Source organism: Podarcis erhardii (genome assembly GCF_964252035.2).
Source record: "Podarcis erhardii genome assembly, chromosome: Z".
Lineage (NCBI taxonomy): Eukaryota > Metazoa > Chordata > Lepidosauria > Squamata > Lacertidae > Podarcis > Podarcis erhardii.
In genome coordinates this window covers 36,353,007-36,365,055 of record NC_138504.1, presented here as the reverse complement: position 1 = coordinate 36,365,055, position 12,049 = coordinate 36,353,007, and the positions used below count along the sequence as shown (strand labels likewise).

Here is a 12,049-nt window from a genome sequence, read left to right as displayed (position 1 = left end):
TGCTAATTTCCAAATGGGGAAATCTCGCTCATTTTGAAACCAGGCGCTATTTCATTTCAGCACGTCTGGATTTAATAACATCGCAAGTTGGTGCCGGCTAGGGAAAGAGATGGGACTAAAGCGTGGGATGATTTGCTTGCGCCTGTGAATGAATTTTACATTTATTTTCGGGATCGGATCCTGACTGTTTACAAACACCCAAACTGTGGGGAGAGAGAGGCGTCATGTTTTAAGGGGCAAGTATAGGGAAGCTTTGGTTCTCCAGACGTTGCTGGACTCCAACTCCCATCGTCCCAGGACAAGTAGCCAATGTGATATATGATATATTACTGAAGCAGAGCTGTGTGGGGTGGTTTTTTTGGGGGGGGGCGAATTACCATGCAGAAACACAGAACTGGCTGCTGTTCCTTGCCCAAACTCGGGGTTGCTGGAAGGTAATGTGTGGAACGACTTTTTGCGTTGTATTCCACTAACCTTTACTCAGAGTAGACCCACTGACAGTGACGGGCCTACGGGAGTCATGACCGTTCAGTTCTGAGCAAAAGTGAAGATTTTGTGTCAAACTTTAGACACCCAAAGTTACCAATATGCATGGTCATCGCTGCAGCATTCAGCCAGCCAATGAGGATCCAAAACCATGAGGGGACCTCAGAATCACCTCCGACTCCATTAGAGTTGGCAGAAACCATTCACACGTTCAGGTGCAAGTCAGCGAAGGCAAAATAATCCGGGGACTGTGCGTGCTTGTGTCTGTGCGCGGGCGAACGAAGAGATCGAGGACCCGTGTTTGGTCTTTTAAAGCAACCAACACAATCAGGAGACCCAGATATTGACAAACTTTCTTTGAACGTGTCAGGGCTGCACAGGTAGATATCAGGAAAAGCGCGTTTTGCTTCGGGGCCCAGCAGTTTCAGATCTGTGGGTGTTTGTGGTTTACCTGGTTACTAGACAAAACAGGATATAGGTAGCTCTGCTAATTTCACCCTCCCCGGTTCCTTCCCGTTCGCCCTTCTGGGAGTTTGATCTAAAATGCTGAGGAGGAGGAAAGGGTTAAACAGCCCTCTGTCGTCCCCCCCCCCGGGGGGGAGAGAGAGATGGAGATCGTTGCCCTCAAGGATTTTAATTAAAATACAAAGTAAGCGACGCCACACTAAAATGTAAGCGTGAAGTATTTTACATGCCCTTGGAACGTACAGGCTGGTTTACCTTTGCACAAACGTGGGGAAAGACCCCCCTTTACGTTCCTAGATCACCCCCCGCGCTCCGAAAAAGACTTGTAGCCAACTTTGCTCTGTCTATGCACGCACGCAACTAATATTTCGCTTGAAATACAGCTGATCATCAAACTTACCATTCATATAGCGCTTTTAAAATGTTTGTATATCTGAATCTCTTCCAGGACACCTAGAACCCTTTTCCTTTATTTTATTTTATTTTATTTTATTTTATTTATTTATTTATTTAAGAAGACCTTTAAGAAAATTAGTAAACCAACTCTTTGGGCATTCAAACACTTTCGCCTAATAATCTGACCAAGAGTCTTGTGTAACCAAAAAACCTTGCACGCCTTTACTGTGGTACCTTGGAAGAGCTCTGTGTAGCTTAAAAGTGTGCAAGTGTCACTGCGGCATTGAAGCTAACTATATTAAAAATAATATTTTATTAGGTCAGGGGAGGGGAACCTGGTCCTTTAGATGCAGTTGGACTCTGATTCCCATCAGCGCCAGCCACCACGGTCAATGGACAGAGATGATGGGAGTTAGAGTTGGAGTACAAGGGGGGTGGGGTTAACTCACCCAAATGCGTTAAATATGCATCTTTCAAAACTAGATTCCTTCAACTAAACTGAAGCAGAAACATAATTTTTCTGTCTCTCTGTTAATTACTTTCGTAACAGCTCGAGTTTGTGGATTTGATTTTTTCCCGTCCAACGTTGGGGAGGCACAACATTTTGCCAAAGAAGTTTAAAGGATGACATTTATTTATTTATTTATTATTATTATTATTATTATTATTATTATTATTATTATTATTATTAAAAAGAGTAACCACACCCTTTCCTTTGCTTTTTGCAACCCCTGAAGTATGCTCTCCCCCCAACCTTCACCCAAAGATTTAGGATGTCATCCAAAACAAACTTTCCTGCAAGCGACAGGATTTAATTTTCGAGCATAAACTTGCATAGAACTGCGGTCTTCGAAAACCAGAGTGGGAGGAACAATACACTTTCCCAGGGTAACTAATCCGAAGTAAGGGAGGTGAAAGATGCCCCGCCTCCTCCTCTTCCTCCTCCTTGCCTTGCCTTGCCACCCACCCACCCCCGCTCTCTCTCCCGCTCTCTTTTTACCTTCTGTTCTGGTACCAGGTCTTTACTTGGGTGTCTGTGAGGTTGAGGGACGCAGCCAGCTCCATTCTGTCCTGCACGCTCAAGTATTTCTGCCGCTCGAAACTCCGCTCCAGTTGGGCCAGCTGGTGATCGGTGAAGGCTGTGCGGGCCTTGCGCGGCTTTTTCAGCCTCACTGGGGGGCTCTCTCTGGAACTGGAGATCTCTCTGTCCCCTTCTTCTTTCACTGAGCGGGGGGAAGGGGGGCGGAAGAGAAAAGGCGTTGCCACAATCAGTGCAGACAGATTAGAAGGGAAAGTCCCCTTATCAAACGCGGGAGGGAAGACAAGTGAAGAGACCAAGACGAGACGCCTAGGCAAGGGGCGCGGGCCGCTGCTCGTTTCTCTTGCGCAGGTCCGCGCCCCTTTCTATGATATCCCTATGCCTGTTTACTCGGAGGTAACTTCCATAGCTTTCTATGGGGCTTCCTCGTCAGTGAAATGTGGATAAGGTTGCAGCCTTAAGATCCTTCTTTTAGGTATGTTTACTCAGAAGTAAGGCCCATTGATAAGTCAAAGAAGTCCGTTCGTGAGCCCAATTAGGAACAGCGTAACTGTATTCTAAACCGAAGGTACTTGATTTTCATGAGAATTAGTCACTGAATTTTGAGGTACCTTCGACCTGAGATACTGAGGAGGGAGAGATATATAAATATATACCAAGAGGACAGTAAATTTAACCACACACACAAATATCTATATGCATGCGCACACATTATTTATTTTATTATTAAAATTATTTATAGCCCGCCCAATATCATATCGACCTCAGGGCTGGGTTCACAGTCGTCGGCGTCAGCGATCCAGTTCAGCCTGATTTAAGTGCCAAAGAGTTAAGCAAGCCCTTGAAACATTTCCCCTTAAAATTACTTATTTATTCAAACATATTTCTAGTCCCCAAGCCTTTTAGTGCAAACCCTGAAATTAAGGGGATGTCACAGCTTAACTTTAGGTGCTGCCCAAAATGTTCTTCACTGAATAATATATAAATATTGATCTTAAAGGAAAGATCCAGCCTGGGAAGACATTCATACAAACTATCCCCACCCCCGCTTAAATAAAATAAACTCGGTGTTCATTGTGTCATTCTGGAATAGATTGCACTGTTACTTCCAGGTAAACACGGGTAGGATCGAGATGCGCATCAGAAATGCCAGGAAACTACTACTGAAGTTAGTTTTTTTCACAAAATATAGATTTCATCCTTCGGGCAAACGGATTTTTTTTTTTTAAGAAGTCCAGACAACTAGATAAACAGGAATAAACATATGGGCTTCAGATGGAGTCTTAACACGATCCGTACAATTTACTCACAAGTAACAGGGAAGACGATAGGCAAGGAAACGCCACTCAACCCAATGGGAGTTGTAAAACATGCCTAGGGTCGGGCTATACGAAACGAACCTGGAAATTTTAGAAAATATCTTATTCCTAACAAAGAGTGTAAAAAATTATGGGATGCCGGATTTGCACTCTGGTTTAAACTACAGGTACAGTACTTTAATTCGTTTTAACTGTGATCTGTAGTCAACGTTACCCATTACAGTACTCAGGCGGGACCCATTGAAACTAATGAGAGTGACTAGATCCTTTGATTTCGGTGAGGCTACTCAGAGTAAAAACTAATTGGAGACAGCTCTGATTTTGTTCTCTACAATGGAAATAAATCCGAGGTTTTTGCAACTGGAATTAATGATAATCTGAATTAATGAATGCTAAAGTAAGTAACACACCACCCTAAATCCATACAGATTCAACAAAGCCTTTGGGTTTCAGCCAGCTAAATTCTACTCAGAGTAGACCCATTTAAACTAATTATTTTCAATAGGTCAACTCTGAGTAGCACTACCTTTGCATACAACCCAGAGAAATTTCGGTATCTGAGGCAAACGAGTCTTCCTTTTGCGGGGTTAAAAGCAGAGGAATAAACCAAACAAGTCAAATTGAATTGAATTTTAAAACTGACATTTTAATCTTGGTTTGAGGGTACCCGCGTTGTCCTTCTGAAGACGCAATGCGGACAAAACTGAGTACTTTCAAGGGCGCCAGCCAGGTTATGCACTTCTACCTGGGAGTAAGTCTCAGTGAAGTCAATGGTGCTTTCTTCCCGGTGAACACACTGCCCGCCTCCCACTGATTTCAAACCAGAGCGAAGCACGTGCTGTACGGCCCCGATTCTGTGCACGTTTATTTGGGAGCAAATCCCACCGAGATCTGTCAAGCTTATCTCGAAGTAAACGCCAGGATAGGACGCAGCCTAAACCCCCTCCCCAATATTTACTGCAACCCTAAAATGCCTTGTCAGAAAAAGTAACCCTCACTGAATTCCACGAGAGTTCCTGCAGCCTAAACGTGTGTCATTTTAGTTGCTTGAGAAATGTCCCAGCGAGTTCTAAGGGATTTATGCCTCTATCAGTGTGCTTGGGTCTCTGACTTTTCTTAAAATTCAAATTTCCCCGTTTCCCCCACAAAATCCTTATTTTCCTCCATGGTTTTATTGACTGGGTTCCGCGCCCCCTCCCCAGACTTTCTCACCTCCGCTGACAATAAAGTTTCCATCCCTGAACAGTAAGCTATGCCACCCTACCTGGGTTTACTCAGAAGTAAACCCACTGAGTTCAGTGGAGCTGACTCCCAGGTAAGTGATGTCGGATCGCGGTTTTAAATGTGGATAATTATGACAGCACCCAGATTTTGTTGCTTCAGGGATTAACTCTGAAAGAAATCGGGGCTGATCAGCTTCCTCAAATTCCTAGAGAAACTTCCAAAAGAAATGGTATTACAGTTGTTGTTGTTGTTGTTGTTGTTGTTGTTGTTGTTGTTGTTGTTGTTGTTGTTAGTTTTGGGATAAAACTGGCATTAATCCATGTATTATTGCCGCCGTCATTACCACATTTGAAGCCCACCCTCGCTCCGAAGAGTTGCGTGTGGTATCCAACTTATCCTCACATCATTCTGCGAAGGAGGCTTGACTCAAGTCCTACCACAGAGGCCTGACTGAGGATTCGAACCCACAGCAGCCCGCTAAAGACCACCCCAAAGTAGGCGTTCCCGAGGCTTTCCATCCCAAAACAAAACAAAAACAAAAACAAAGGATCGCTTATCTATCCAAGGAAAAAGAACAAACGACTCCCTTCCCCCCTTTCTCTCTCCAGATATTTTATATATATTGAGAGGTGCAGACTTTCCCCTTCCCCCCACCCCCAGACAGCAACCCCCTCCCTCTCTCAAGGCACATAAAGGAAAAGAAAACTGCCTCAACTTTCTGGGTTGCCCGAAAAGAAGGCGTTCGGTAGAGCTAGGTCACAATTGGAGGGCAGCCCATCTCTCTGATTGATTCACAATACATTTTGTATATATTCGGAGTAGGCAGGGAGCCTGGTGTTTGAACGGGCAACTGAACCCAATAAGGGCAGTTGTCAAATAAAAGTAGCAAGGGAGGTCAAACTTCTGCCTTCTCCCCTCAGCTCTGATACCCCCCCCCCATTATCCCTTTCTTTCTACGTTAAACAACAGCGAATTTAAAGTGGTTTCACACTGAGCCATTGGAAGGGGGCACTAGATATTGCCAGAAATCATTAGCGCTCCCCTCTCCTTCCTTCCCTTGAACACAGATTTACTTTCCCCCCAGATCGCACGGGAGTCACTCCTGTTCAATCTGGATTGAAACCGATTCCCCCCACCCCCCATGGTGCAAGACATATCCCTTTCGATAAAAAGGGCATTTCAGATTGATGGAAAGCAAAAATAAAGGGTGAAAGCTGGTAACTCTGAAAGAAATGGATACGGCATGCAGTTCCTCCCCCCTTTCTCTCGCCCACCCCCTTTATCTCTGTTCTTAAAGAGATTATGTTTATCTATAGGGTGGGGGGAAGCTGGCTCCGGTTTATATAAATTGGCCGCATTAGCTTTTTTACAGGGGTTTATGGTAAATTTCATTGTGGCAGGGTTTAGGAGCGACAAAGCTCAGCCTCCACGCGCGTTGATTTCTCTCTGTAGGAAGACAATAATCCACTTAATTGAGCCACCAGGGATATGGGAAACCCTTCAACCAGAAACCGAGTCCAGATAGGCATGAATATCTCTTAAACATGAGATGCTCTTTCATTGATGGATGGAAGGCGCAAACAAGTCTGTTTCTTCTCCTCACCCCTCCTCTCTTTATAAGAAATAAAGGGGGTGTCCTGGAATCAGTGGCACTGACCTCTACTGAATGTTTACTGTGGGGGGGGGGGCGGGCGGGCGGCAAATAAATGAATTTGATATTTGGAAAGCTAAATAAGAAATCATCCCCCCCCTCTCAAAATAGACCCCTCTTCAGGCTTTGATGTTCAGCTTAGACTAACTAGGACAGAGAGAAAGTTGGCGTTGTGTACCTGAGGGGAAGGTGGGGGCGTTAAGGGTAGGGCCGTCGCTCAGCGGTTAAGCACCCGCCTCGCTCAATTCCTGGCATCTCTCCATGGAGGGCTGCGAATTATCTCGTGTCTGAAACCCTGGAGAGGCGCTGCCAGTCAGTGCAAAGAACTGTGAGCTTAGGAGGAAGAACCTATGTTTTTAAGGGTGATGCTGTTGGCAGAGAACCTGATTCTGGAGTTGTGATGAGATGGGAAGAAGGGAGAAGAAGGGAGAGATTGAGAAAGTGGAGAGAGGGGTTTGAAGTTCAGGGAAGTTCCTCTGAGGAAGAGGGAGAGAAAAAGGAAGGAATGAGAGAGAGAGAGAGAGAGAGAGGAGAAAGGGAGAAAGAAGGGGGGGGAAGAAAGGGAAAATGAAGACAGAGATAAAGGAAGGAGGGAAAAAAGGAGGGAAAAGTGGAGGAAAGGGGGAAGAGAAAAGGAAGAAAAGGAGGAAGTAAAATAAATGTGAAGGAGACACCTCTTAATGTTATAGTTCCACGCTTCTAAATGTATCCTTGATGTGGCTCTCACTGTAGCAACTCGGCCTTTAAAAACAGCAAGTAAAGAGCAAAAAAAATGTTGAATGGTGATGTAAAATGCTTTTTTTGGGGGGGGGTATATGTTTGTGACTGAAATCCAACACAATTTACCGCCGGGGCGAGGAAAAAATGAAGAAGGTTTTAAAAAGAATTTCCGTCTCTCTTTCTTAGCAACTGAAATTTTAATTGGTTAATGGGGGGGGGATGGGGGGTTGGAAACAGAAAAGACCTGGACTTAAGGGCAGGAATTCCCCAGTGGGGGACCCTGCCTGGGTCTAGAATACCACCTGCCTTTTTCTACAGGCCCAGCTGTTAATCCTGGATGTGCCCACAAAATTGGAAAAGGAGGAGGAGCGCGTGGCCAAGATCCGGGCCTTTTGTATAAACAGGCCGAAGATGGAATTTTACTTTTTATATTTTTTAAAAAAAATGTTACTGGTTTTATTTAATTTAAATTAAACCTGCATTTACTGAGCATGTTTACGAGCAAGGAAGCTACGCATTGAACCTCGCGTGCGGGAGTTGCTTCCGAGTAAACCAGCTTCGGATGGGGCTGCAAGTCGGAAGTTTTGACCGCGTCCGCGCAGAAGTGAGTCCGCTTGAGTTCAATAGGGTAAAGGGGTATCTGGATCGCAGCCATGCTTGGGAGCCAGCCCCACTGAACAAAGTAGGTCTTAACTTGCAACACAGGAGTAATCGCACTATTCAGAGCTACAGGAAAATCGCTATTGAAAGGGATGGCCTCCCTCGATCCAACGACCTGATCTTTACCTGGGCCGCTTTTCCATTCTGTCAGTTTCTCCTTCCAAAGGAAACATAAAACCCACCAGGAACTGCAGAGGTCTAGCTCGTTGCAGATCCTATTCTGGCCTGGAGGAAAAAAGAGCTTCCGTTTGGAAGTCTCATCCTGGGCCGCGTTGTTTCCTCTGCATCAAGCCTCCTAGATTTCAGTGAGATTTGCTCCAGAATAAAGCTGCGCCTTTTTCCGTTCCACGCAACTATGTTTGTTTCGGTTCCTATCCGGCATTTCTGTATATATATATCTATATCTCGGAACAGGCTTTCTTCCTGCTTTCAGTGACTTCTGTCTAAGGCGACAAGCCAAACCGCAATGCTTGAGAGTAAGCTCCCCCCCTCGCCCGCGCAACTCAGTAGGATCTTACTTCTGAGTTGGCGTAGTTAGGTTTGTGCTGTCATTAAACTCCAACTCAGTCCAATCTTACGGCTGTTTCACTGGTAAATTATTCTCCACCGCCCTGGATTTCAGTTGGACTTACACGCGAGTAACCACGCGGAACTAAAGTCTTACGGAGTGGAAATTGAACTCATTGACGTCATGGGGGGTTTGCTTCCAAGTAAACCTGAAGAGGAATGAGGCATTAAATCTCTTGAGGGTGTTACTTCTCATGGCGAGGTGGGGCAAATGGCGGGAGGAAATGACCTGGACCGGGTGGCTTTTGCGGTTAGAAAAAGCCGTATTTGTCAAAGAAAGTAAAAATAATTATTATCAGAAGGAAAGTCATTCTCTGGCGAGCACCCCCACCAATTGTTAAACTGAAGACCTGCTTTTGCTTTCGACGTCTCTGCAAACACCAATGTATTTAATTTCGAGCCATTTCCCTTAGCAGATTTTTCTCAAAAGTTGTCATTTGTTTAACGGGACTGGCGCCATTCAAAGCCTCCTCGGCCCAGTGAACGAGGAGCTTGAAGGTCGCCGCTGCGTTATTACGCGTTCTCTCGTCGAAAAGTTTTCTAGGGGAGGGGGGGGCAGACTCAAGGGGAACCACCGATCATTCAAGGGATGATTACGAATGATAGGAAATCAGATAGAGGCGAAGAGGCGAAGCTTCTGTACTGAAGTTTGGCCTTCTTTCTTATCTGCCCTGACAACTTGTATTGATCTGTGTGTCAAAAATCATTCGTGTCGCAACTTAACGAATTTGATAATATTGGTACCCCGTCCATCTCATTTCAGTAAATCCAGTTTATATTGGGTGGGGTCGGAATGCCTTTTCTCCAGAGTAGAATCAACTTTAAATCAGAATGCAGACCAGAATATCCTGGTGACTATAGAAACACTCGGGCTGCAACCCTTATACCCACTTTCCTGAGAGTATATCCAATTGAGCTCAATGGTTTTTGCTTCTGAGGAGACATAGAGGAGGATCGCTGCCGCAAACAAGATGGAAATAACAATCGAAACAGGCAAGTGGTTGGGTTATGCGGAGTTAAATGCGCAAATAAAGAAGTTTCGTATTTATCTCCGCCAGGTTCTCATATTAGCTTCCTTCCCTCCAAATATAATATTTTTAGCAGAATTCGGAACTTTACAGATTGAACTGACGACAGAAACAAACAGAACAAGAGGAAATACCCCAAATCAGGCCAACCGAATGTTATCCTGTCCTTCATCCTCGAACCTTCCGAGAGAGAAAGAGTGGGAGTGGGGATAAGAAGAACTTGCATGTCCACATGCACCTCTGAATACCAGATCCCGAGGACAACACGCGGGTTTGCTGTCCGGAAGCCGCTGGTGAGCTAGATCGACCAGCTTTGGTTCTTAGGAGATACCCCAACGGGAAGGGAAAACTCTATTTGCGCGAGTGTTACTCGTTCAGAAATCAGCAGGCGCTGGTATGGAATTAGGAGAAACTCTCCTTACCTTTGTATTCTGTGTCCGAAGAGGAGTTGCTGCTGTTGTTCTTGTCCATCTTCTCCCGGAAGTCCTCTCCGGATTTGGGGGGAATCCGAACCGGTGCCTCCTGCGCGCTCTGTCCATTGCTGCTGGAATATGGGGCGCAGGCTGCCAAAGGCTTGCAATCGGCCAAGATGTCCCTGATTAAGAAGGAGGAGGTCACTGTTCTGGATTGTGAAGGGGCCAAGATTTGCCCCGCTTGGAACTGAGACTCCAGCCCCACTGCCACACCTTGTCTCTGGGCTACTGCTTCCAAGCACTCCCTCCCGGGAGAGTGGGGCGACGGGCAGCCGCTGCTGATTTCGGAGCGGGGACTAAGTTCCAAGGGGGAGCGTCCTTCCCCCATGAGTGGTTCCCCTTTGGGCACGGCGGGGCTCCCGGCTCGGTGGGACAGGATGGAATCGATCCCAAATCCGTTGGCACCTTCCATGCCTTTCAGGGTGACATTGACCAGCCGGTGTCCGGATTAGGCTCGAGAAGAAGGAGAGCGACCTTGCAACTGCGGGACTTCGGATCCAAAGTTAGTGCAGCAACAATCGCCGGTCCGTATTACGATCCAAGGCGCTGTCCCTCTTGAAAACCTGGTCAAGCTAGCTGCAGAGATGAGGGGAAGGAGACAAGGGAGAGAAAGAGGGGAAGGGAAGACAGGAACCAGAGTAGGGGTGGCGAAAGTGAAACTTTGCTTGTAGGGAGAAAGATCCCTAATCTGAACTATTCGCAATCGCCACCGCTAACCATAGATCCATCAGCTCTAAATTATAGGAAATGACTTAACCAAACAATGAACTTTTAAAGAGTCCATAACAAGATTTTCTTTTTTTAAAGAGCAGTGAGGCAAGCGAGAGGCACGGATTACAGAATGAAGAGCGAGGTCTCCTTTTCGTACCAGCGCCTAAGGAAAGTGAGGTTTCAGGACCGCGGACAGCGCAGGCGATCTCTGTTCGAGGTCCGTCTCTGCTCAAGAAGGCGAACGCGCCAAAAACGGCAGGTTGGAAGGACGTTTCAGCACCTTTGAAAGCGCCTAGACTGGAGGGTCGGGACCACGGCCGCGCCAACGCCTCCCATGATCGCCTTCCGAAGCCGCCTTGCCTGCAAAAGTCCCTGATGTTGGAGGCGAAGTAGGAACGCCGCGTTGCTTTCAGGACCAAGGACAGCTCAGCTCCGCCCCGCGGAAAGTGCTTCCCTTTTTAATCAGCGCTCACACCTCTCAACTTGCTGGGTTTAGTTTGGAATTCTTCTTCTCCTTCTTCCTCCTCCTCTACTTTTTTTTTTTTAAACCAAGAACCCAAGTTCACGTGCCTCACTGCCTCTCTCCTGATTGGCTGGCCAGCTTTTAGGGTGATGTCACACACATGCCACACACCAAGGAAACTTGATCGCTCCTCGGTTTGATTAAAAGAGACACTGAATTAATTACAGCCCAGATCCAACTGTTAACCGGCAATTTCCACCCTGTTTCCTATCATTACGCCACTGATGAAGTTCTAAATAGGGTTATTAGCAATGCGGTGTGTGTGCGTGCCGGGGAGATCTAGTGTGGGTGGGTGGGTGAAGTTGGGTGCATTTTTAAAGCTGCTTATTTTAGGTTCACAATTAGCTGAATCATTCGTGCTGATGAAAGTTTTTCTTTAAAAAAAAAATATTACCGTGTGCGCGTTTTCACAGAAAAAGGATAATTATATGAGGACTCAGCAAAAGCCAGGCAAGCGATTTTTTAAATTTAAAAAAAAAACAAACTTAAGCTCTTTGAAATTGTTCTAACATTCCCCCCCACCCCCGCCAAAAAAAATTCCATTTGGCGCCCTTACCTTTTCCTCAGCAAAACATTTTCTATAATCGGCGACACTCTATCTGGCCTAAATTGGAAAGATTAAGAAGAATCCTATTGATTATTGTATTCTTAAAAGAGCGAGCGAGTGTTGAATTTCGCAGCTCTATGTATTGTTACTCGAAAGAAAATCCCCCGGACTGGGGTTGGCCCCAACTAAGCCGCTTTGGAAACCAGCCTTAGCTGGTGTTTTGTAAACGGATGGTAGATG

The 12,049-nt window shown here is 45.9% G+C and overlaps 1 protein-coding gene across 3 annotated transcripts in view; it reads right to left on the bottom strand.

Moving 5' to 3' along the window:
- BARHL1 (BarH like homeobox 1) overlaps positions 1–11,229 on the bottom strand; it is a 38,822-nt gene extending 27,593 nt beyond the window's left edge. For all 3 annotated transcript variants that reach the window (XM_081847226.1, XM_081847228.1, XM_081847227.1), the window contains exons 1-2: positions 9,978–11,229; positions 2,348–2,570 (exon numbers count right to left, since the gene is read on the bottom strand). In XM_081847226.1, coding sequence (XP_081703352.1) covers positions 2,348–2,570; positions 9,978–10,440 — 686 coding nt within the window. In that variant the 5' untranslated portion in view covers positions 10,441–11,229. The remainder of the gene's footprint in view (positions 1–2,347; positions 2,571–9,977) is intronic.
- Between the last annotated feature and the right edge of the window lie 820 nt (positions 11,230–12,049).